Raw genomic sequence first — 22,270 nt, 5'->3', positions numbered from 1 at the left:
GCTTTCTAACATCTTACAACTGTTTCATCCCAGGGCCAGACTGCCTACGCCCCGACCTCTGCTACTACATATGGCCTATCTCTGCTTTCGCTAAGGCAACAATCGCTTATGCACCAGCCAGCCCTCTTTTGGGAACATCAAGGGGGGCCCCCAGACCACTACTGTGGCGGAACTGACACTTTGGCAGCCAGAGGCAGTTCATACCCAGAGTTATCTTTACGATGATGCAAAACTCCTTCAATATGAAGCCCTAATGGAGGACACGGGGGTTTCTTCCTTTATTGTTATTTCATAACACTAGGGCAGATGTGGGGGGACCAAATTCAAGAGCTTCCCACACACCTTACCTTGCAATATTTCCACATTTGGCAGAGGCTGACATTTGGTGCCCCAGTTGGCAGACTGTGTGCACCATACGTCCTTGCCAATCACGTTTCTCCAAGACCGATGGGAGGCTGATCGTGGACAACCGTACATGGACAAGGAATGGCCAACCTTGCTGGAAGGCCCAGTTCGGGTGCCACACAATGCACAATTCTGGCTGATACAACACTACATTACCCAGAAGGCTTACCTCACAACTGCTAAAAATAACAGATATTTCAACCATACGCAGACCTGCTACGCATGTTATGGCCATGCCCATACTTACACCACTACTGGCATACGGTGACGCACAGACTATCTCACTGCATGGAACTGAGCATTCTATTTACTTGGGAGGCTTGTGTGCTGGGACTTTTCTGTAGGGACAAAAAAATAGAGTCATAACTTGGCTTCTCGACCTGGGACTTTTACTAGCTTAGAGACTCATGACTCGTAGTTGGCGAGCACCTGACCCGCCACGCTACGTAGCATAGCTGCAATCCCGGTCGGTCTCGGTGCAGGCAGAAAGCATCGCCCTCCATTGAGAAGATAATCTCAGACTCCCCAAATACCCAATAGCCACTAATTAGTACACAATACTGGCAAGTCCTACACACACCCATACCTGACACTTCTGAGCACCCAGGCACACTGCCACCAAGAAACACGGAAAGGGTGGCAGAATTGCCACAATGGTACAGGCTGCCGGCAACACCACGCACATCTGTTTACTTTCCTCCTATGCACACCATATCAGGATCCAGTTAAAACACCAGAGATACTACTAATGTCCTCCAGGCGGTTGTCGGTGACAAGTCGTTACTAGGTTTCCCCTGAAAGTCATGAAGCACTGATCTCGTGGCTTGCCTGCCTACTAACCCAGACACAAATGTCCTACTTTTCTTTTTACAATGTTTAAAATGCCTGTTATAGTGCATTGTCGTTATTACTTGCTCAGACGTCACACTTGCAAACCTGCTTGCTCTGAGACAAAACTAAACTACATTCTGTGTTTTCCATTATTGCTCTGAACCTTATTTCCTTCATTCCTAATAATATGTAATATGGTGCCATGGAAGACAGGCTTTTGGTGTACATGCTGAATACTATGGTGTGTCCATGTTCCATATGTACCAATGTAAGTATCCATTACGTTGTTAGAATGTTACCACTAAAATGTAACATACTGTTTAAAGAAAATGCAATAAAACAGATTAAAAACAAAAAACACAACTCCCTGATTAACACACTAAAATAAAAGATGTGATGAAACAAACGCGCACAACGAGCAAAGCTAAAGATAATTAGAATGCAGTAAAGTGACACATTCCAAACAAAAACTAAACAAGCCTGGCACTTGAAAGTTGTGCCTATCTACTCAGAATTATAATTTTAAACCTCACTTCGCATACTCAAAAGCTAAAATGAAACCAAGAAATGAAAATGTCACTTACCCAGTGTACAACTGTTCGTGGCATCAGTCGCTGAGATTCACATGGTCTGCATAGCTCGCCATCTGGTGTTGGGTCGGAGTGTTACAAGTTGTTTTTCTTCGAAGAAGTGTTTTCGAGTCATTGGACCGAGTGACTCCTCCTTCTGTGCTCATTGCGCATGGGCGTCGACTCCATCTTCGATTATTTTCCCCACAGAGGGTGAGGTAGGAGTTGTACTATAGTAATAGTGCCCGCGCAATGAAATGTGTAAGTATGTACCTATTAAAGGTTTAAATAATATATATACAAATGTACAAAATTGAAGGTAACTTCTGAACTGCTACAGGCTTCCGGGGAGGTGGGTGGGCCCATGTGAAGCTCAGCGACTGATGCCACGAACAGATGTACACTGGGTAAGTGACATTTTCAGTTCGATGGCATCTGTCGCTGTAGATACACATGGTCTGCATAGACTAGTAAGCAGTTATTTCCCCATAAGCGGTGGATTAGCCTGTAGGAGTAGAAGTTGTCTGAAATAGAGTTCTTAATACAGCTTGACCTACTGCGGCTTGTTGTGCGGATAGCACATCTATACAGTAGTGTTTGGTGAATGTGTGAGGCGTAGACCATGTGGCTGCCTTACATATTTCATGCATTGGAATGTTTCCTAAAAAGGCCATTGAAGCACCTTTTTTCCTTGTTGAATGTGCCCTGGGAGTAATGGGCAGTTGTCTTTTTGCTTTAAGGTAGCAGATTTGGATGCATTTAACAATCCATCTGGCTATACCTTGTTTTGATATTGGGTTACCTGCATGAGGTTTTTGGAATGCAATAAATAGCTGTTTAGTCTTTCTGATGTTCTTTGTTCTGTTAATGTAGTACATTAATGCTCTTTTGACATCTAATGTATGTAGTGCTCTTTCAGCCACAGAATCTGGCTGTGGGAAAAAAACAGGTAGTTCTACCGTTTGATTTAGATGGAACGGTGAAATAACTTTTGGTAAAAATTTTGGATTAGGTCGTAGGACGACCTTATTTTTATGTATTTGTATAAAAGGTTCCTGTGTTGTGAACGCTTGAATTTCACTTACTCTTCTCAGAGATGTAATGGCGATGAGAAAGGCAACTTTCCAGGTTAGGAATTGTATTCCGCAAGAGTGCATGGGTTCGAAAGGTGGGCCCATGAGTCTTGTTAGGACCACGTTTAGGTTCCATGAAGGAACAGGTGGTGTTCTTGGTGGTATAATTCTTTTAAGACCTTCTATGAATGCTTTGATGACTGGTATCCTATACAAGGAAGTTGAATAGGTAGTCTGCAGGTATGCAGATATTGCTGCAAGGTGTATTTTAATAGAAGAGAAGGCTAGCTTTGCTTTTTGTAAATGGAGCAAGTAATTTACTATATGTTTTGGAGTTGCGTCTAGTGGTTGTATCGGATTATGATGGCAGTAACAAACAAATCTTTTCCACTTACTTGCGTAGCAGTGTCTAGTGGATGGCCTTCTGGCCTGCTTTATGACCTCCATACACTCTTGGCTAAGTTGTAAGTGTCCGAATTCTAGGATTTCAGGAGCCAGATTGCTAGATTCAGCGATGCTGGATCTGGGTGTCTGATCTGTTGGTTGTGTTGCGTTAACAGATCTGGTTTGTTCAGCAGTTTGATGTGGGGTACTACAGAAAGATCTAGCAGTGTTGTGTACCAGGGTTGTCTTGCCCACGTTGGTGCTATTAAAATGAGTTTGAGTTTGTTTTGACTCAATTTGTTCACTAGATAAGGGAGGAGAGGGAGAGGAGGAAAAGCGTAAGCAAATATTCCTGACCAGTTCATCCATAGGGCATTGCCTTGGGATTGCTTGTGTGGGTATCTGGACGCAAAGTTTTGGCATTTTGCGTTCTCTTTTGTTGCAAATAAGTCTATTTGAGGTGTTCCCCAGAGTGTGAAGTAGGTGTTCAGAATTTGTGGGTGGATTTCCCATTCGTGGACTTGTTGGTGATCTCGAGAGAGATTGTCTGCCAGTTGATTCTGGATCCCTGGAATAAACTGTGCTATGAGGCGAATTTGATGGTGGATTGCCCACTTCCATATGTTTTGAGCTAATAAGCTTAACTGCGTTGAATGTGTTCCTCCTTGTTTGTTTAGATAATACATCGTTGTCATGTTGTCTGTTTTGACAAGGATGTATTTGTGGGTTATGATTGGTTGGAAAGCTTTTAGTGCTTGAAAAACTGCTAATAATTCTAGATGATTTATATGCAGTTTTGTTTGATGTATGTTCCATTGTCCTCTTATGTTGTGTTGATTGAGATGTGCTCCCCACCCTGTCATGGAAGCATCTGTTGTTATTACGTACTGTGGCACTGGGTCTTGGAAAGGCCGCCCTTTGTTTAAATTTATACTGTTCCACCATAGAAGCGAGAGGTAAGTTTGGCGGTCTATTAACACCAGATCTAGAAGGTGACCCTGTGCTTGAGACCACTGTGAGGCTAGGCACTGTTGTAAGGGCCTCATGTGCAGTCTTGCGTTTGGGACAATGGCTATGCATGAGGACATCATGCCTAGGAGCTGTAGTATTGTTCTTGCTTGTATTGTTTGATTTGGAGACATGTGTTGAATGACTCTGTTGAAATTGTGAATTCTTTGTGGAGTTGGCGTTGCTACTCCTTTTGTCGTGTCTATTATGGCTCCTAGATATTGCTGTACTTTGCTTGGCTGAATGTTGGATTTTGTAAAGTTGACGGTGAACCCTAGTTTGTAGAGGGTTTGTATGACTTGATTTGTGTGGTTTGAGCATTGTGTGAGCGAACTGGTTTTGATTAGCCAGTCGTCTAGATACGGGAATACATGTATTTGCTGCCTTCTGATGTGTGCAGCGACTACTGCTAGGCATTTTGTGAATACCCTTGGAGCGGTTGTTAAACCGAAAGGCAATACTTTGAATTGGTAATGTATTCCTTTGAATACAAACCTTAGATATTTTCTGTGTGATTGATGTATTGGTATATGGAAATATGCGTCTTTGAGGTCTAGGGTTGTCATGTAGTTGTGTTTTTTGAGCAATGGTAACACTTCTTGTAGTGTGACCATGTGAAAGTGGTCTGATTTGATGAATGTGTTTACTACTCTGAGGTCCAGAATTGGTCTCAGTGTTTTGTCCTTTTTTGGTATCAAGAAGTACAGTGAATAAACTCCTGTGTTTATTTGTGTGCTTGGTACTAATTCTATTGCATTTTTTTTGCAGTAGTGCTTGAACTTCTATCTCTAGAAGCTGTGAATGGTGTTTTGATAAATTTTGTGATTTTGGTGGTATGTCTGGAGGGAATGGCAGGAATTCTATGCAATAACCATGTTGGATAATTGCTAGGACCCATGTGTCTGTAGTTATTTCCTCCCATGCTTCGTAATATTGACCTATCCTTCCCCCCACTGGTGTTGTGTGGGGGGGGTGAGTGACGTGTGAGTCACTGCTTGTTGGTAGTGGTTTTGGGGCTTTGAAATCTTCCTCTATTCCTAGGGAATTGCCCTCCTCTATACTGGCCCCGAAAGCCTCCCCTGTACTGTCCCTGGTAGGTGGACGGTGCGGACTGTGAGGTACTGGCTTGTGTGGCCTGACCCCAAAACCCTCCTCTAAAAGGTGTTTTGCGGAAGGTGGTATAAGATCCTCTGCTCTGCGGGGAGTAGAGTGCGCCCATGGCCTTGGCAGTGTCAGTGTCCTTTTTGAGCTTTTCTATGGCTGTGTCGACCTCCGGACCGAACAGCATTTTTTCGTTTACTGGCATGTTAAGTACTGCCTGCTGAATTTCTGGCTTGAATCCAGACGTTCTGAGCCATGCGTGCCTACGGATGGTAACCAACGTATTAATGGTCCTTGCGGCTGTGTCTGCTGCATCCATAGAGGAGCGTATTTGATTGTTGGAAATGTTTTGACCCTCTTCAACAACCTGTTTTGCTCTTTTTTGTAGATCTTTTGGGAGATGTTCAATGAGATGCTGCATCTCATCCCAGTGGGCTCTGTCGTATCGCGCTAGCAGCGCTTGTGAGTTTGCGATGCGCCACTGGTTTGCTGCCTGGACAGCGACCCTCTTCCCGGCTGCATCGAACTTTCTGCTTTCTTTATCTGGGGGAGGTGCATCCCCAGAAGTGTGTGAATTTGCCCGTTTTCTGGCAGCCCCTACCACCACAGAATCTGGTGGCAACTGAGAGGTGATGAATACAGGGTCCGTAGGAGGCGCCTTATACTTTTTGTCCACTCTAGGCGTTACTGCCCTGCTTTTGACTGGCTCCTTGAAGATCTCCTTTGCATGGCGAAGCATGCCTGGGAGCATAGGCAGGCTTTGGTAGGAGCTGTGGGTGGAGGAGAGGGTGTTAAATAAAAAGTCATCCTCTACTTGTTCAGAGTGTAGTTCCACATTATGGAACTGAGCTGCTCTAGCCACCACTTGTGAATAGGCTGTGCTGTCCTCAGGTGGTGATGGCCTAGTTGGGTATGTGTCTGGGCTGTTATCAGACACTGGTGCATCGTACAAGTCCCACGCGTCTTGATCTTGGTCGTCGTGGCTTATGGCGGTGTGAGCTGGCGAATGTGACGGGGTGTAAGTTGGCGAAGCCGGAGTTACAGGTGGAGGCGAGGGAGGAGGTGTTACAGTCTTTGCTGTTTGTTGCTGAGGAGCCTCTTGTGCTACAAACTGAAGTGTTCTCTTTCTTTTGACAGGTGGAAGGGTACTGATCTTCCCTGTCCCCTGCTGAATAAAGATACGCTTTTGCGTGTGATCCACTTCAGTGGATTGCAGTTCCTGTTCGAATCTGTGTCTTTTCATTTGTGAAGACATAGAAAGTTCTTCAGTATAGGAGCCTGAAACTGGGTCTGTTGGTGCTTTTTTCGGCTCCGAAAACCCTGTTGTTTGTTTTTTCGGCTCCGAGGTAACCTTCCTCTTCTTTTGTGCCGAAAAATCTTGGCCTCTATGATCTTCGGCGCCACTGTCTCGGCGTCGATCCGTGTCGACACCGAACTCTCGGTGTCGATGCTTCTCTTTAGCACTCTCTCGGTCCCGAGGAGGCTGCGTGCCGGTGTCTCGACCGGAGTCGGACGATCTCGACACTGAATGGGCCTTTTTCGGTGCCGATTGTTGGTCACCGTGAATTTGGGTTGAGCCATGGCCGGTTGGCAGTGGCGTCCCCTGGGCCTTTTTGCCTTTTTTAATTTCTGATCTCGACGTCTTACTCACAGTTTTTGTATTGTCGAGTTCGTCGGAGTCTGAATCCTGGATGGAAAAGGATTCCTCCTGTTCCTCTTCTGTCTCGAACTGTCGATGCTCCTTTGGCGTGGACGCCATCTGCAGTCTTCTCGCTCGACGGTCGCGCAGAGTTTTTCGGGACCGGAACGCCCGACAGGCCTCACAGGATTCTTCGCTGTGCTCGGGTGACAGGCACAGGTTACAGACCGAGTGTTGGTCCGTATAAGGATATTTGTTGTGGCATTCAGGGCAGAATCGAAACGGGGTCCGTTCCATCGGCGTTGTTCTCCACGCGGTCGGGCCGACTAGGCCCCAACGGTGTGCCGAAATCTACCCCGAAGGGCACCGAAGCGCTTCGATGTTCAATGCGTTGTCGTATGTGTTTATCTCGATCCGGATCGCAACGATACCGTCGAAAATCTTCCGTTTTCAGCTATCTTTCCGTTCCGAAACTCGGAGCGACAGGAACACGTCCGAACCCGATGGCGGAAAGAAAACAATCGAAGATGGAGTCGACGACCATGCGCAATGAGCACAGAAGGAGGAGTCACTCGGTCCAATGACTCGAAAACACTTCTTCGAAGAAAAACAACTTGTAACACTCCGACCGAACACCAGATGGCGAGCTATGCAGACCATGTGTATCTACAGCGACAGATGCCATCGAACATTCAATTAAAATTAAAGAAATGTGCCTTGGCACAGTAAAAGTTACTATCACCTTACCCATCTTCATTCTATAAAATACTCTTCAGCCGACAAACTAAAGGCTAACTTTTACTTTAGGAAATTCTGAATATCAGTATGTGTACAGCTTAGATCTGTATTCACCTCTACTTTGCTACTTTTTATCATGAAATCCTGACTTCAAGATACCTCATTTGTTCAAAATCCTACATAATCTGAAACTTACAGTGTGTAGCCCTTTGTGGAAAACAACGTCCCGGTCGCCAATGGCTTTCAAACCCTGGACAACGTAGGATCCTCCAAACCTTGAGTGCCTGTAAATGCAGAATCAGAGGTCAGTCTGAGAAAGGCTGGGAATGACTGATAAGCAAAAGAAAAATTGACTTTCACTCACAATAAGAAAAGCTCTTATGGTGGACAGGTTGACTTATAGGCTAACATGCTCCTTGATGGCCGCTCAAAGCATTAATGCTTCCTGTAAAGTTCTGATTCCACCATTGTTCCAAGTGTGGTAGGCTTCTAGAAAATTGTTAAAGAAACATAACACTGATCGAAATGCAATCTGCCCTTAACCTGAGCTCAGGTGATGCTCTCTGTAACTCACTAGTGTACCAGTCTTTTGTTGTGCTGGCTCCGCCATATCCCATTCTCTCCTCCATTCTAAAGCTAAACTTGAACCCCTCCCTGTCTTTCTCAGCCTCACTCAGGCATCACCAGCTTCTGTCCCATCTAGGTTTTAACACAATATTCTTTGCCCTGTCCATTATATATATCTCACCTCGATGCCCGCTGAAATACTCTGCTTTTTCTCTCTGCAATTTCCCGCTGCCTCAGCAGTTCCAGCTCCTTCATATCTGTCCCTCGTTCTGCCACAGAGCGGGACTGGCCGGTGGCAGCAAGCTGCTCTGCTTTCTGATCACGGAACATCAGAGAGACGATCTCCAGGACGTGCATCGTCCACTGCTGTTCCGTTTGCGAACTTGCAAGAAACTTCACAAGATCATCCATGCCACTCATGTGGACTGCCCAGAGAACCTTATCGTGGATGCTGGCATCGTCGTCGACACTCTGCCATGAAGGAGAAAAAAGAGACACCACCTTTGCAATAATCTGCACAGCATGAGTCAACATGGTCATTTTTTGAAGTGCTAACTAAGTGCAAGTTTTGCTTCAACAGGATATAAACTAGAGAAAAATGTAGCTATTCCCACAGCCACACCTTATTCCCCCATAAATCTTGGTCCAGTTTGAATTCTCTTATGATATGGCTTCATTTAATTTCCTTCTTCTCAATGGGCATCTAAACCCTTAAGCCCACCAATAACTTTCGGAGTGACTCTCTTAAAAGTTGAATGAGTTGTACCATAGTAGCTATTGGGACTTCCGGAAATGTTTTTTCTATTGTTAATTAACAAACCAGTATTATTTTAACAAATCTCCAAGACTTTCAGAAGTAAATAGTTTAAACTGTGCTGCAGCTCAATCAGCGCAGAACGCAGACCATTTTAAGCATTCAAGTTTCATGCTCTTGCTAGGGCAAAATATACTTAGCAAGTTTAGTTGCATTGGAAACATTCACATATCAAACCCAAGCTGTCATCTTATAATTTCCTTTTGCCTCATATGTTGCTGGGTAAAACATAATTGATATGAATAGCACAACCAACTGACCATAAACCCATGGTCAAGTTTAAAATTGTTAATAGCCACGCTACTGAAAAGCATTTCACTGATTTGGCGAAAAAGAAAGATTGGTCAAAATTACCGTATCCAATGTGCATCAAAAGAGAAACAATCTTTGGACCCAAACACAGAGCTTTTTAAACATTTACGTGCGAAGGACGATCCACTAACTTTGTCCTGGTGGGCCGCTGTGCACGCTCAGTGCTCACATCTGGGGCTTCCCTGCATTTCTGCTTAAGATAGGGGCTGATGCAGGATTGCTTGCACATCTGTACCCACTGCTCCTTCTGACCTCACTGGTCACATCTCAGGAGAAGGGATGAGCAGGTAAGGCAATCTCCCTGCGCTGGTGCTGGGCTATCTCTGCCAGCCTGTCCCTCAGTATTCAAGTGAGGCATTTCTCAAACCAATCCCATATCATAGGTCAGGGTCGCACTGAGATCCATGAGCAGGGATCCACTAGACACTGGCAATACCTATTTTAAGGTTGGGCGGAGGGAGGAGGGGGGGCGAAGAAGTGTCGGTCACCCAGGCATGGTCGACTCCCTTTCTGGTCAAATAATTATATACATATATGGGGTGGGTGGGAAACGGGGGTCAGAGGCGCAACATGTCCCACCAGGGAAGGGTAAATTTGCCCTCCATTTTGATTTTACTTGTTGTGCTGCCTAAATCTTCACGCATCACAAAATCTGAAAAAGCATTTGGAAACAGAACCCTGCTTGTGGATCTCAAGTGGATGGCGTTCTATAAGCAGGGATCCCACTAGGCACCAGGGATGTCTTGTTTTGTGGGGTGGAGGAAGAGGACAGCCGGCTCCCTGGCATTGTCGCCCCCACAGCCAAAACACTTACCTTCGGTTAGGCCTTATCTGGCAGAGACAATATCTAGTTGCAGATTCCTTACTATTGAATTTCCCCTAGGCATCAGACTGGATCCAGAGATTTTTCTTCAGCAGTTCCCCAGTGCGCCATTAGGTGGTGTCTATTGGCTCCGTGTCCGTCGTCAGTACCAGATATGGAATTGCTGATCCTATTTAGGAGCCACCCCCACGCCTTGACATCAGTTTCTTTTCAAGAACTTCCACATCACAAGAGCAGAGCCATTAGGAACACTGACTACTGGTGCATCAAAACTAAGGCCCCGAAAGGGAGTCCCTGCCCCAAGAAATCAGTTTGCAGGGTGGGGAGAATGAGTGGGTCGGTAAGGAATCTGCAACTAGCTATTGCTTCTACCAGATAAGACGTTACCAAAGGTAAGTAACTTGTTCATCTGATAGAGACTACTAGTAACAGACTCCTTAACTTTGAATAGATACCCAAGAAATTCCATCTCCAGAAGTGGGTCCACGATCAGAGATCAGACTAGAAAGTCTTGCAGGACCAAGCAGGCAAAATATCAATTTCTACAAACCTGACTGTCAAGGCAGTAATGTTTGGCTAACGTGTCCAGGGAAGCCTACATTGCCACCTAAGAGATATCAAAGGCTGGCACTTCTCATGCTAGTGCAGTGGTCGCAGTTGTAGCTCAAGTATAATGAGCACACAAACCCTCAGGGGGTTGCTTTTTGGCCACTGCTTAGCGGATTTTAATGCAGAGCACATCAGAAAGGTAAAAAACAAATTCAAATTCAAATCCAAATCCAATTGGGGCATAGTGAATGGGGATGGCAGAATGAGATGTGTAAGACCTTTAAAGAATCTATTAGGGAGACGTAAAGAAAGAATGTTGATCAGGCAGCCTCAAACACACAAATATGGAAGACAAATAACCTTTGAGAGTGCCCGTAGCAGTGTCCTGATGGGCACAGAAGGGATAAACAATAGGACATCAGAGAGAGGGGCAGAAAGGGGTTCAACAGACTTGTTGGTGCACCATGCCACAAATTTCTTCCAACAACAGGCATATACCGTTTTTTTTTTTATATTAAATACTACAATAGAGCATAAATATGTGCCCAAGCTCCTAAAACTAGGATTAGTGAAGTGAGCAGTAGCAAACTCTAGAGAAGAAATAGAAAAAACTGCATTGAAAAACACTGAAGCATTCTTAGCCAATAGGCTGCATGCAGGTTAACACAGGAGAACCATAAAAACTTTGGCACCGTGCCTTTAAGACCCTGAGCACCTCCAGTATCCCACCATGCCTCAGGGGTGAAGGAAAGGTGACAGTTGGTTCACAGTTAGGTCAGTTCTTTTTACGGTGACAATTTTCATAACTGATTCAAAACACAGTCTGTCCTGCACTTCTAGGAGACGTGCGTCCGGGGAGGAGGGTGGGTTGTTTATGACTTTGATGAGGATACCCCCTGGAAGAGAACTAGGATTTACAGGTAAGTAACTTATCCTTCTCTTCCAGGGGATCCTCATCAATAGTCATAAACATTGAATAGATTAGCAAGCCCATCCCTAAACCCAGCGGACTGTCCGATAGAAGTGCAGGAATAGATAGGTATTACGCAAATAGATTTCTTAGAGAGGCCTGCCCCACTTGGGCATCCGCTCTTGCATCGGAGTCTAAACAATAATGTCTTGTAAACGTATGGACAGACTTCCATGTAGCAGCCTTACAAATCTCAGATATTGGAACATTGTTAAGGAGAGCAGCAGTAGCCGCTTTACCCCTTGTGGAATGCGCTTTAGGCCGCGCTAGCAATTGTCTATTGGCTAGCTGATAAGTATTAACAATGCAAGAAACTATCCATCTTGATATTGTACGTTTAGATGCTGCCTCTCCTGTCCTTAAATGACCATAGTTTACAAACAAACGGTTAGAGTGTCTAATCGACTTCGTCTTGTCCAGATAAAATTTTAGCACTCTTTTCAAGTCTAATGAGTGCAATGCTTTCTCTGCCGGAGTCTCCGGATTGGGAAAGAACGTCGGTAAAGTTATGGTCTGATTAATATGGAATTCTGACACCACCTTCGGAAGGAAAGATGGGTGAGTTCGTAGAACCACTCTATTGTCATGAAAAACCGTGTACGGTTCTTTTGCAGACAAGGCCTGGATTTCACTGACCCTCCTCGCTGAAGTAATGGCCACTAGAAAAGCCGCCTTCCACGTAAGGTGTTGTAAAGAGGCCTTATGGATAAGCTCGAAAGGAGGGCCCATAAGTTTTGCCAGGACTATGTTCAGTTCCCACGGAGGAGAAGGCCTCCGAATTGGCGGAAAAACTTTCTTCAAACCTTCTAAGAAATCCTTGACTACAGGTTTTGTAAAGAAGGATTCCTGAGAAGGCGATTTGCGATAGGCAGTAATAGCAGACAAATGTACCTTAATAGATGATACCTGCAGACCGGACTTCGCTAGATGAAGCAAATAGGATAGTATGACATCCTCCTGCGCCCGTATGGGATTATGACCTTGCTGACAGCACCATATGTAGAATCTCTTCCACTTAAAAGCGTAGGAACGCTGCCTGGAAGGTCGTTTGGACTCTTTCAAGATGATCATGCACTCCTGTGAGAGCCCTAGGTGCCCATACTGCAGGAATTCAGGAGCCATGCTGTTAAGCTCAGAGAGGGTAGGTTGGGATGTAGAATCCTGCCCTCCATTCTGCTCAGAAGATCCGGTCTGCACGGCAGCCTCCTGTGAGGTTCTTCCGACAGGTTGAGGAGATCCGTGTACCAGAATTGTCGGGGCCATTGCGGCGCTATAAGAATCATTCTGGTCCTGGATCTGTAAAGTTTGCTGATCACTGCCGGAATGAGGGGAATCAGCGGAAAGGCGTAAAGAAATATCCCTGACCAGTCGATCAACAGGGCATTCCCTCGAGATCCCGGACGGTAGAACCTGGATGCGAAGTCTGGGCATTTCTTGTTTACTTCGTCTGCGAAGAGTTCCAGTTGAGGCCGACCCCATTGCGCGAAGATGTATTCTGCGACTTCGCCGTGCAGGACCCAATCGTGAACGTCCTCCGGGTGTCTGCTTAGAAAGTCTGCTTCCACGTTCTGCTGACCTGGCAGGTGAACTGCTGTAATTGACATTCCTCTGGCCAGGAGCCAATGCCATATCGCTTGGGACTCTCGCGATAGGGGTAGGGACCTCGTTCCCCCCTGTTTGTTCAAGTAATACATTGTGGTTGTATTGTCCGTCTGTATCAAGAGAGTTTTCCCCTGAATTAGCGGTATGAAAGACTTGAGAGCGAGATGGACCGCTCTGAGTTCTAGCAGATTGATGTGGTACTGCTTTTCCTTGTCTGACCACAGACCCTGCGCTTGAAAAGGACCCAGATGAGCCCCCCATCCCTGAAGAGATGCATCCGTTACTAGGGTGTCGGATGGAAGCACTTGGTGAAACGGAGCACCCACTGACAGGTGAGGTCTGTGCATCCACCATCTCAATGACTGAAGTGCTACCTCCGGTAGCCGCACCGTGTCCTCCCAGCGACCTGTTCTTTGGCTCCAGTTGGTCTCCAATGCCTCTTGGAGGGGTGTCATGTGGAGTCTGGCATTTGGGACAATAAAAATGCACGATGCCATGGAGCCTAGTAGTGATGTCACCTGACGTGCCGTAGGTGCGCTGGTTCTCAACAAGTCCTGGCACTTCTTGTTTATTGAGGATAGTCGTTCCTCCGAAGGATACACTTTTTGTATTTCTGTGTTTATGATAGCTCCTAGGTAGTGAAGATTCTGCGTTGGAGTCAAGGTTGACTTCTGGTAATTGACCTGAAGACCTAGGGCTTCGCAAACTCTTAGTACAATGTCCCGATGGCTTCTCGCCTGCTCCGGAGAAGAAGCCTTTAGTAGCCAGTCGTCTAGGTATGGATATATGTATATCCTTTGTCTTCGGAGATGCACCGCCACCACTGCCATACATTTCGAGAAAACTCTTGGGGCAGATTTCAGGCCAAAGGGTAGAACTCTGAACTGGTAATGCTGTAACGCTACTCGGAAGCGCAGGAATTTCCGATGCTTTGGAGCTATTGGGATGTGAAAGTACGCATCCTGCAGGTCGATGGAGCACATCCAGTCTCCCTGATGCAGTTGAGGGAAAATCTGGTGAAGCGCTAGCATTCTGAACCTCTGCTTCCTTATGTATTTGTTCAGCAGCCGTAGATCCAGAATTGGCCTGAAAACGCCCTCTCAACCCTTCTTTGCCACTAGAAAGTAACGGGAGTAGACCCCCTGTCCTCTTTGTGCAGGTGGAACCTTTTCTATGGCGTTCTTTCTCAGGAGGGCGAGAGCCTCCTTGCGTAGCAAGCTGAGATGAGATGGATTGCCCTTGGTTGGTGGCAAGCGTGGTAGAGGCTGTTTGAAAAGAAGAGAATAGCCATGTTTGACAATATTGAGCACCCATTTGTCTCTTGTGATAGAGTGCCACTCGTGAAGATAAGCCGTAATACTTCCCCCCCACCGGAGTGGTGTACAGTGTCGAGGGAAGCGAGATCTCATTGCTTGGTGGGTGCTTTCGGAGTGGACTGTTGAGGTCTGCTTGACCCTCGCTCCCTTGTGTTTCTTCGTTGAAAAAGAGGGCGTCCCTGTCGCTGCTGTGACCTTTGCGGCCAATGAGGGGTTTGAACCCTCTGCTGGAAAGGGCGCCTATCATACGGCCTGTACCTCCGCCTGAAATCTTTCTTTCGAGGCCCACCGCCTTCAAGGTATCCACCTCGGTCTTCATGCGGGCCATCTCTTCGTCTGCATGGGCACCGAATAGAGAGTTCCCGGCAAATGGGAGATTCAGGATGCGTTGTTGTGCTTCCTGTTTCAAGCCTGTGAGTCTCAGCCAGGAAGATCTCCTCGCACAGATACCATGTGCGTACCCATGAGCAGCCAAATCCGCCCCATCCGCTGCCGCGCTGATAACCTGGTTGGATACCAGGCATCCTTCTTGTAGTATCTCCTGGAAATCTTGCCTGTCTTCTCTGGGCAATTTTTCTGTAAATCTACTGAGGGAATCCCACAGAGAACGATCGTACCTGCCCAGGAGCGCAGACGCACTGGAGACCTTCACTGCTGAAGCCGCCGTCCCGCATATCTTTCTCCCTAGAGAGTCTAAATGCCTGCTCTCTTTATCCGGGGGTACCGTGGATGAAGAAGCCACCGAGTGGGTCTTTCGGGCGGCAGCTATGATCACCGAGTCCGGTGGCGGATCTTTTCTAAGGAATAAAGGGTCTTGTTCTGGAGCCTTCTATTTCTTGAGAATCCTAGCCGGTGCAGACTTAAGCGAGGCTGGGGCCAGAAAAGTGTCCATAGTTGGCTGCCGCAAGCCAGGCACCAGAGGCAGCAACTTTTTCGACGCTGATCTCTGTTGTAGAGTCTCAAAGATGATCGATGAGGAGGTAGATGGTTCTGGAACCTCTATGTTGAGTTTCTGCGCTCCTCTTAGCAACACCTCGTTGAATGTGGTAATATCATCCACCGGTGAGACTCTAGCAGGTGGTGAATCTGTAAGGGTGGGTGAGTAACGCCCGACAGAAGAACCTGAGGAAGACCAAGAGGGTGATCATCTTCTTGACCGCTACCTGGATCTCCGTTGAGAGCGAGATCTGCTGCGAGACGCTGTAGCAGAGCGTCTAGGCCTCGCGGTCGGTGAGGAGCTGAACGAGCCCGTTCTGCCCTGGCTGTCGGTGATGGCGTTCTTGGCAGGGAGGCAGTAGGTGAATACATTCGCGAATACTGCGAATCTGGGGATGCCGCTGGTCTGTTGAGGCTCTCCAGCCATCTCTGAGATAGATTGATGGGCGAGACATGCCCAGATGATGCCGCTCTAGACCGAGAAGAGCCGCTCGGTATGGAGACCACTGGAGATGGTGCCTTGTCTGGCGTGGGGCGATGTTCTGCTCCCTGTGGGACAGGTAAAACCTGCTTCGACGTCGATGGCTGTTTCGACGTCGAGGGGCGCCCAGCCGTTTGTTTCTGTCTCGCCGTCGTGTGCCTCGACGTAGAGCGATGGGAGGTTGACGGCGGATGTTTCTCGTGCCGTCGTGGTGATGACGACGCCGTGTGTCCTGACGTTGGGGGGCGTACAGCCTTTGGCGGCGACCCTGCACGCCGGCGATGGCTCGACGTCTATCGGCGTGCTGCCGTCGACGGAGACCTGCCCCTGCTCTGATGTTCCCTCGACGCCGTTCCCTTCGACGTCGGGTGTGTCGCCGTCGACGGCAATCTATGCCGGTGAGACGGTGGTAGCGACGACGTCAACGGTGAACAAACAGGTACTTTCCTACCTGTCGACGTCGACCGGGCCATTCTCTCCTGAGAATGGCCTTCTGGATGTCTGGGAAGTGAGGAGGACGATGTTCTTTTCCTCTCCTGAAGCCCATGAAGCCGGATCTTCTCTCTGTCTTTCAGAGTCCTCCTAGACATGTTCTTGCAGTACTTACAAGTGTCAGGGCAGTGACTCTGAGGCAGGCACACTATGCACAGAGAGTGGGGATCTGACTGGGCCTTCTTCTTCCCACAAGCAGGGCATTTGACAAAAAGAGAAGGCATTTTTCTGTCAGAAAAAACTTTCCTAGCTCAGACAAAGATGTTATTTGTCGAGTGAAAAATGAAAAAACGCTTTTTTAAATAATTTTTTCTGAGAAAAACTCAGAAAAACTGAGAGCTCAATGCTCCAGGATCCTCTCAGAAGAAGCCGGAAAAAAGAACTGACCTAACTGTGAACCAACTGTCACCTTTCCTTCACCCCTGAGGCATGGTGGGATACTGGAGGTGCTCAGGGTCTTAAAGGCACGGTGCCAAAGTTTTTATGGTTCTCCTGTGTTAACCTGCATGCAGCCTATTGGCTAAGAATGCTTCAGTGTTTTTCAATGCAGTTTTTTCTATTTCTTCTCTAGAGTTTGCTACTGCTCACTTCACTAATCCTAGTTTTAGGAGCTTGGGCACATATTTATACTCTATTGTAGTATTTAATATAAAAAAAATTTTTTTAAAAAACTTCATAGAAATAAAGCATTTTTAGCCTGTTTTTAACATGATAGCCTGCATGATTATTTATTACACATGTATAATATGTGTATATTTGATATATGCTCCGGGGTCCCCGCACAAGGGCGGGAATATTCAATGTTTATGACTATTGATGAGGATCCCCTGGAAGAGAACTGTCCTCTTCACAGAAGCCCCTGGGCTTGGTTTAGACCCAGTACCCAACAGGACAACCGTGAGGGCTTCATTAAAGGGGAGCATGGGTTCTGAGGCGAAAGAGCCAGGTTGAAGCACCTTTGTCAGAGGGTTAGTCCCGATGGCCACTGAAGGCAACTCAAGGTCCAAGTCCTCAGCTGCTCTTCCCACCAAAATAGAATAGGAAGCTCCATCCTCTGCAGCCATGGTAGGGTGGAAAAATCATGCCAGTATCTAGAAAAGTATCCGGTCCACTGGCCTCACCCAAGTCTGTACTCCATAGGTTCTTGAAGCTGGTATTCAAGGGTCCAGTGACCCCTCCAATTCCTCAACGCAACCTGGCCCATAAAAAAAGGGCTCAGGATCCAACATAGGGGGTAAAGGCTCCTGCGGGCGCTGTGCGATACCCATCCGTTCCTTGTCAGAGTCAGCAATGAAAATGGGGGCGGTGGCCCCCCCCGTGCGCAGCACCAGGAGCAGTGGCACCAGCGTTGGGGAAGGTTGGTGTGGTATGACTGACGTCAGTCCATATCCAGAACTGGATCTGTGGGTGCCCTTCAGCGTGGAACCAGATAGGGCCCCTTTCAGCTCCATTGCGCCCAAAGGCACTCCAGTGGTGTCGGACTGCAAGGCCTCATAAAACTCAGAGTTGGGCAGGGGTAGCTCCGGTTCCCAGAAACTCAGGGAGGTGTGGAGTCAGTCCTGGCACAGGCGCCGAAGAGTGAGGTATAGAACGTTGAAGCTCCTTCATCTCCTCAGCCGACAGACAAGGAGAAGGTGAAGAACGCTTCAACTTCTTACACTTCTTCTTGTGCCTCAACTTACCGATCGCCGAGGACTTAGCATGGGATGACGACCGATCTTGGGACCTTCCACTTGACTTGCACGGAGTTGGGAGTCAGGCCATCATTAACTTTAGGGACCACTCCCTCAAAGCCTTCAGATGCATGGCCCAACACTCCGAGCACGACTTCGGATCCTGGTCATGCCCCAGGCACCAAAGACACACGAGGTGTGGATTTGTCACAGACATTACCCGATGACATGACCCACAGGACTTAAAACCGGCCTTCTTCAAAGGCATCTTCAATGGACCAGGAGTTGAGAACTCAAAAAAGCCAGTCAAAAAATGAATAAGGGGTAGCTCGCTTTGGACCAGCGTAAGCTGGCATGGAGAGAAAAGAACTGGCGTCAGTGCACCAGAGTAGTGCTTATATAGGGCTAGCAACATCATATCAGGAGTGGACGATGGCTGATGTGGAGCCAATCGATGCCACATAACAGCGCACAGGGATACTGCTCAAGAATCTCCGGATCCAGTCTGACGCCTGGGGGAAATTCAAAAGGTAAGAAATCTGCAGCTAGCAGTTTATATCAGATAATATATTTGGTACTATTCCCTTCTCTGCGTGGGTGACTGACTGCCCCATCATTGCCAGGGAAGGGAAAATGCAGGTGCAATTTGTTTGCTTCAAATGTGATTAGGCTTTTCTGGTTCTTTCGGACAGAAAAAAAGGGAGGTGTGTTGAACCCAAAGGGGTCACTATGTTATATTTGGTTGTTTTCCCTCCCTTGGGTCAATCAGACTCCTGAAGCAGTTGTGATTGCTGTCCCTAGAAAGGTAAAGCATTTCTCTCTTTTTTTTTTTTTTTTTTAAATCTGGTCAGGGCTTTTCTGGTGTTCCCTGGTTGTCAAAAACATTTGCGGTAGTCCTACCACCCAGGGATCAAAATATTAAATTTGAATGTCTTCCCTTCCCTTCCCTGGTGGGTCTGCGACTCGGCAACGAGTCAAGGAGGGAAAATATGGAAATCATTTCTATTGTAACTGCTGCTCTGGGGCCTTTTAGTGCCCCCTCTCGATCAGCAGTATGAGGCCACTTCAGTCACTGATTAGTTATTGTGCCATTCACATTTTTATTTTTATTTCCACCCAACACATCTTACACCACGGGGCAATAGGTGAGCCAACTTCAGCTACTGATTAGCTATTCAGCCATTCACATTTGGTATGGACAGAATATTTAGGAGGCTGCTGTAGGTGGGCTAACACACTGCCCTATGTTGTGGTGGGCAGAAGTGAAATGTGTATGGCCGAACAACTGATCAGTGGATTCTGCCATTGCCCATGATGTATGCCATGTAGGGTAGCATTACCATGTGAACTGTAAAATAACTGATCAGTGGGTTAAGGATGCTCCCGCATTTCCCTAGTAATATATGACGTGCTGGGACAAAGTAACACATGAATGACACAATAAATGATCAGTGCCTAACATGGGCTGATCCACTGCCCTACGCTGTGGTGGGTGGAAGCAGAGGGCACATGGTGCAAATGACCATCTCCGTATTCTGCTCTTCCACAAGGAGCAACTCTCACATATATATTTCTCCCGGCATCTGCACAAACGTGGCATAATGTGTTTTGGCCTTATTGAGTGTATTGCAACATGAACTATTTGTTTCTTGTTTTTTTCTTTGAGCTTTTTTGGGGAAGTTCTTGACAGTGCTGGATCTTTAGAGAACTTGTTTAAGTTTTGTGCCTACTGTTGTTGTGATCACACGTTAATACATTTCACAGCATTACATTTAAACTATTTAAGTTCATAGCATACCCTCCCCTGTCACACAAAGATACACAAAGCATTCATTTCTAAGAGTACTTCTGCATTCTACCAAGGCCAGAAAGTTTTAGTTAGAAAACAGAAATGGCAGATCATTGAATGATTGCTACCAACACTCTTACTCAAAACATGGAGGAGAACTTTGAGGCAGGGTCTGATACGGAGACAGTACCAGAGGGAGAAGGTCATGGAGCAGAACGTGGGAGGGATTTCTCAGTCAGTGTTACTTCCGATGACTGATCATCCTGCAGTGATTCAGAGGAACATGCCTTGCTAGTCATGATGTCCCTTCAGAAGCACAAACTGTGCAGTGAAGAGCTAGTGACATGCTAGACCAACACTGAGTGCAGGCACATACTATAAGCACAGGCAGTGTTCACTAGGCACTCGTAATTTAGTTCAGCCAGTAAGTGCCCCATTCACTGAAGGTGCTGGATTTAAGGTCAATAAAAATTCTTTGCCTATTGACTACTTTCATCATTTTTCTGGACGCAGACTTCATTGAAGAAATAGTCCAGCTAATAAAGTTATATGTTGAACACTTTCCAAGGGAGCATTGAGGCAATCTGGTGCCTCGCTTTAGGGCACATCTGTGGACTCCCCCTTTCCTTAGGGAGCTGAAAAACTGCATTGGACGAACAATAAACATGAACATAGTGCACAAACCAACTATACAGTCCTACTTGCCTACTCATAAGGTTTGGCCTACACTCAACTTCATACCAATCATGAGCAGAGAGGTTTTTGATTTTGCAGCATATGGTGCACTTCAGTGACAGTTTTGCTGCATTGCCCCGGGACCACCCAGACCATAACAAATGTTAAAAATTCTGCCTCTCGTGGAACTTTCGCTTGCCAAGTGTCCAGAGGTTTATATCCCTGGAAGGAATATAGCAGTCAACGAGTTCCTGATTTTGTACAAAGTCTGACCACTGTTCTGAAAGTACTTACCTAGTAAAAGGTCTTGTTACTGCATCAAGATGTACATGTTGTGTAACCGCTCTACTATTAATATGTAAACCCTGAGAGTATGCACAGGGAAGGACTGTAATAAAGACTACAGGATGTCCTTCCAGGTTAGGAGTTAGTGAGATAATTGTTTTAAGAGCTTGTCCAATCTCTCCTTCACAATGGTCATAACATTTATGTAGCTAACTTCTATACAGGACTTCACCTGTTAAGTGAACTGTAAAAAGGTTGCACTATAGCTTATATCATTAGAAAGCACCTCAAAAGATTCCCTCAGGAGCTAGTTTGCAACAACCTCCAAAAAGGCAACAGGAGTGTGTTACATTGCATCAAACTGCTCACTGTCACATTCTTGGGCAGGCGGGAACTACAGGTGTTCATTACACTTGGTGATTAGAGTATTTTTCCTTCCATGGTTTGGGGACAGCTGGCAGAATTAACAAGCCCAACGGTATACAGGATCATAACAAGGGTGGAGTGGATAAAACTGACGAGGTTCTTTAACCATATAATGAGCCCTAAAACTCCCACATCGTATAACGAGCTAGCTACTCACCTTAGTCTGATGGCAACATACACAATGCATATGTTGTCTATCGACAGACCACCAAAGGAAGATTGGTGCCATTCCTTGACTTTCAGTTGTCTGTTATTGAAAGCTTTGCTGCTGTAGAAGCTGTAGCCTCTACTTCGTCTCATGTGGAAGACATTGCAAGGCTGCAGGATTGGCACTTTTGCCACTCCATTCCTGCAAGAAAGCAAGAGAGTTGCGGATATCGCTGATGTATCGATTGTTAATGGCAAGGAAAGAGATAGGACAGCAGATATTACTGTCCACAGTGCCCATTTCAGTGGGGCCCGTGCTTTCCAGCTTGCTTCACATTGTACCATACAAAACCGGCGTTCCTAGGGAAATGACTGAAGTAGAGCACATAGTAACTCCTGAACTATCTAGCTTTTGAAATTCCTACATCTAATTTTGAAGGGATTCTAAACCAGGATTTTTTCTTTCCAAATTAGATTTAAGTCTGTGCGTTTTAGCAAGTCCAGTAAAGAGGTACACAATGGTCTTTTTTTGGGCTTCTTGCCACCTTCATCCTCATTCAAAACGTGGTGGAAGTTCTGTACACCACATTACAAGTGCATTTCAGTTAGTGCACTACACTGAATCGTGGACAGGAATTGTGTCATGTTTTGACTGAGTACGCGGA

The 22,270-nt window shown here is 46.5% G+C and overlaps 1 protein-coding gene across 9 annotated transcripts in view; it reads right to left on the bottom strand.

The window, feature by feature from the left end:
• Nucleotides 1-22,270, bottom strand: part of TIMELESS (timeless circadian regulator) — a 361,230-nt gene that overhangs the window by 275,304 nt on the left and 63,656 nt on the right. For all 9 annotated transcript variants that reach the window (XM_069230703.1, XM_069230700.1, XM_069230699.1 and 6 more), the window contains exons 7-8: nucleotides 8,497-8,786; nucleotides 7,945-8,032 (exon numbers count right to left, since the gene is read on the bottom strand). In XM_069230703.1, the coding sequence (XP_069086804.1) occupies nucleotides 7,945-8,032; nucleotides 8,497-8,786 (378 nt within the window). The remainder of the gene's footprint in view (nucleotides 1-7,944; nucleotides 8,033-8,496; nucleotides 8,787-22,270) is intronic.

This window comes from Pleurodeles waltl, chromosome 4_2, assembly GCF_031143425.1.
Source record: "Pleurodeles waltl isolate 20211129_DDA chromosome 4_2, aPleWal1.hap1.20221129, whole genome shotgun sequence".
Classification (NCBI taxonomy): Eukaryota; Metazoa; Chordata; class Amphibia; order Caudata; family Salamandridae; genus Pleurodeles; species Pleurodeles waltl.
The sequence above is the reverse complement of the archived record's forward strand: the minus strand, read 5'-3'. Positions and strand labels throughout refer to the sequence as shown.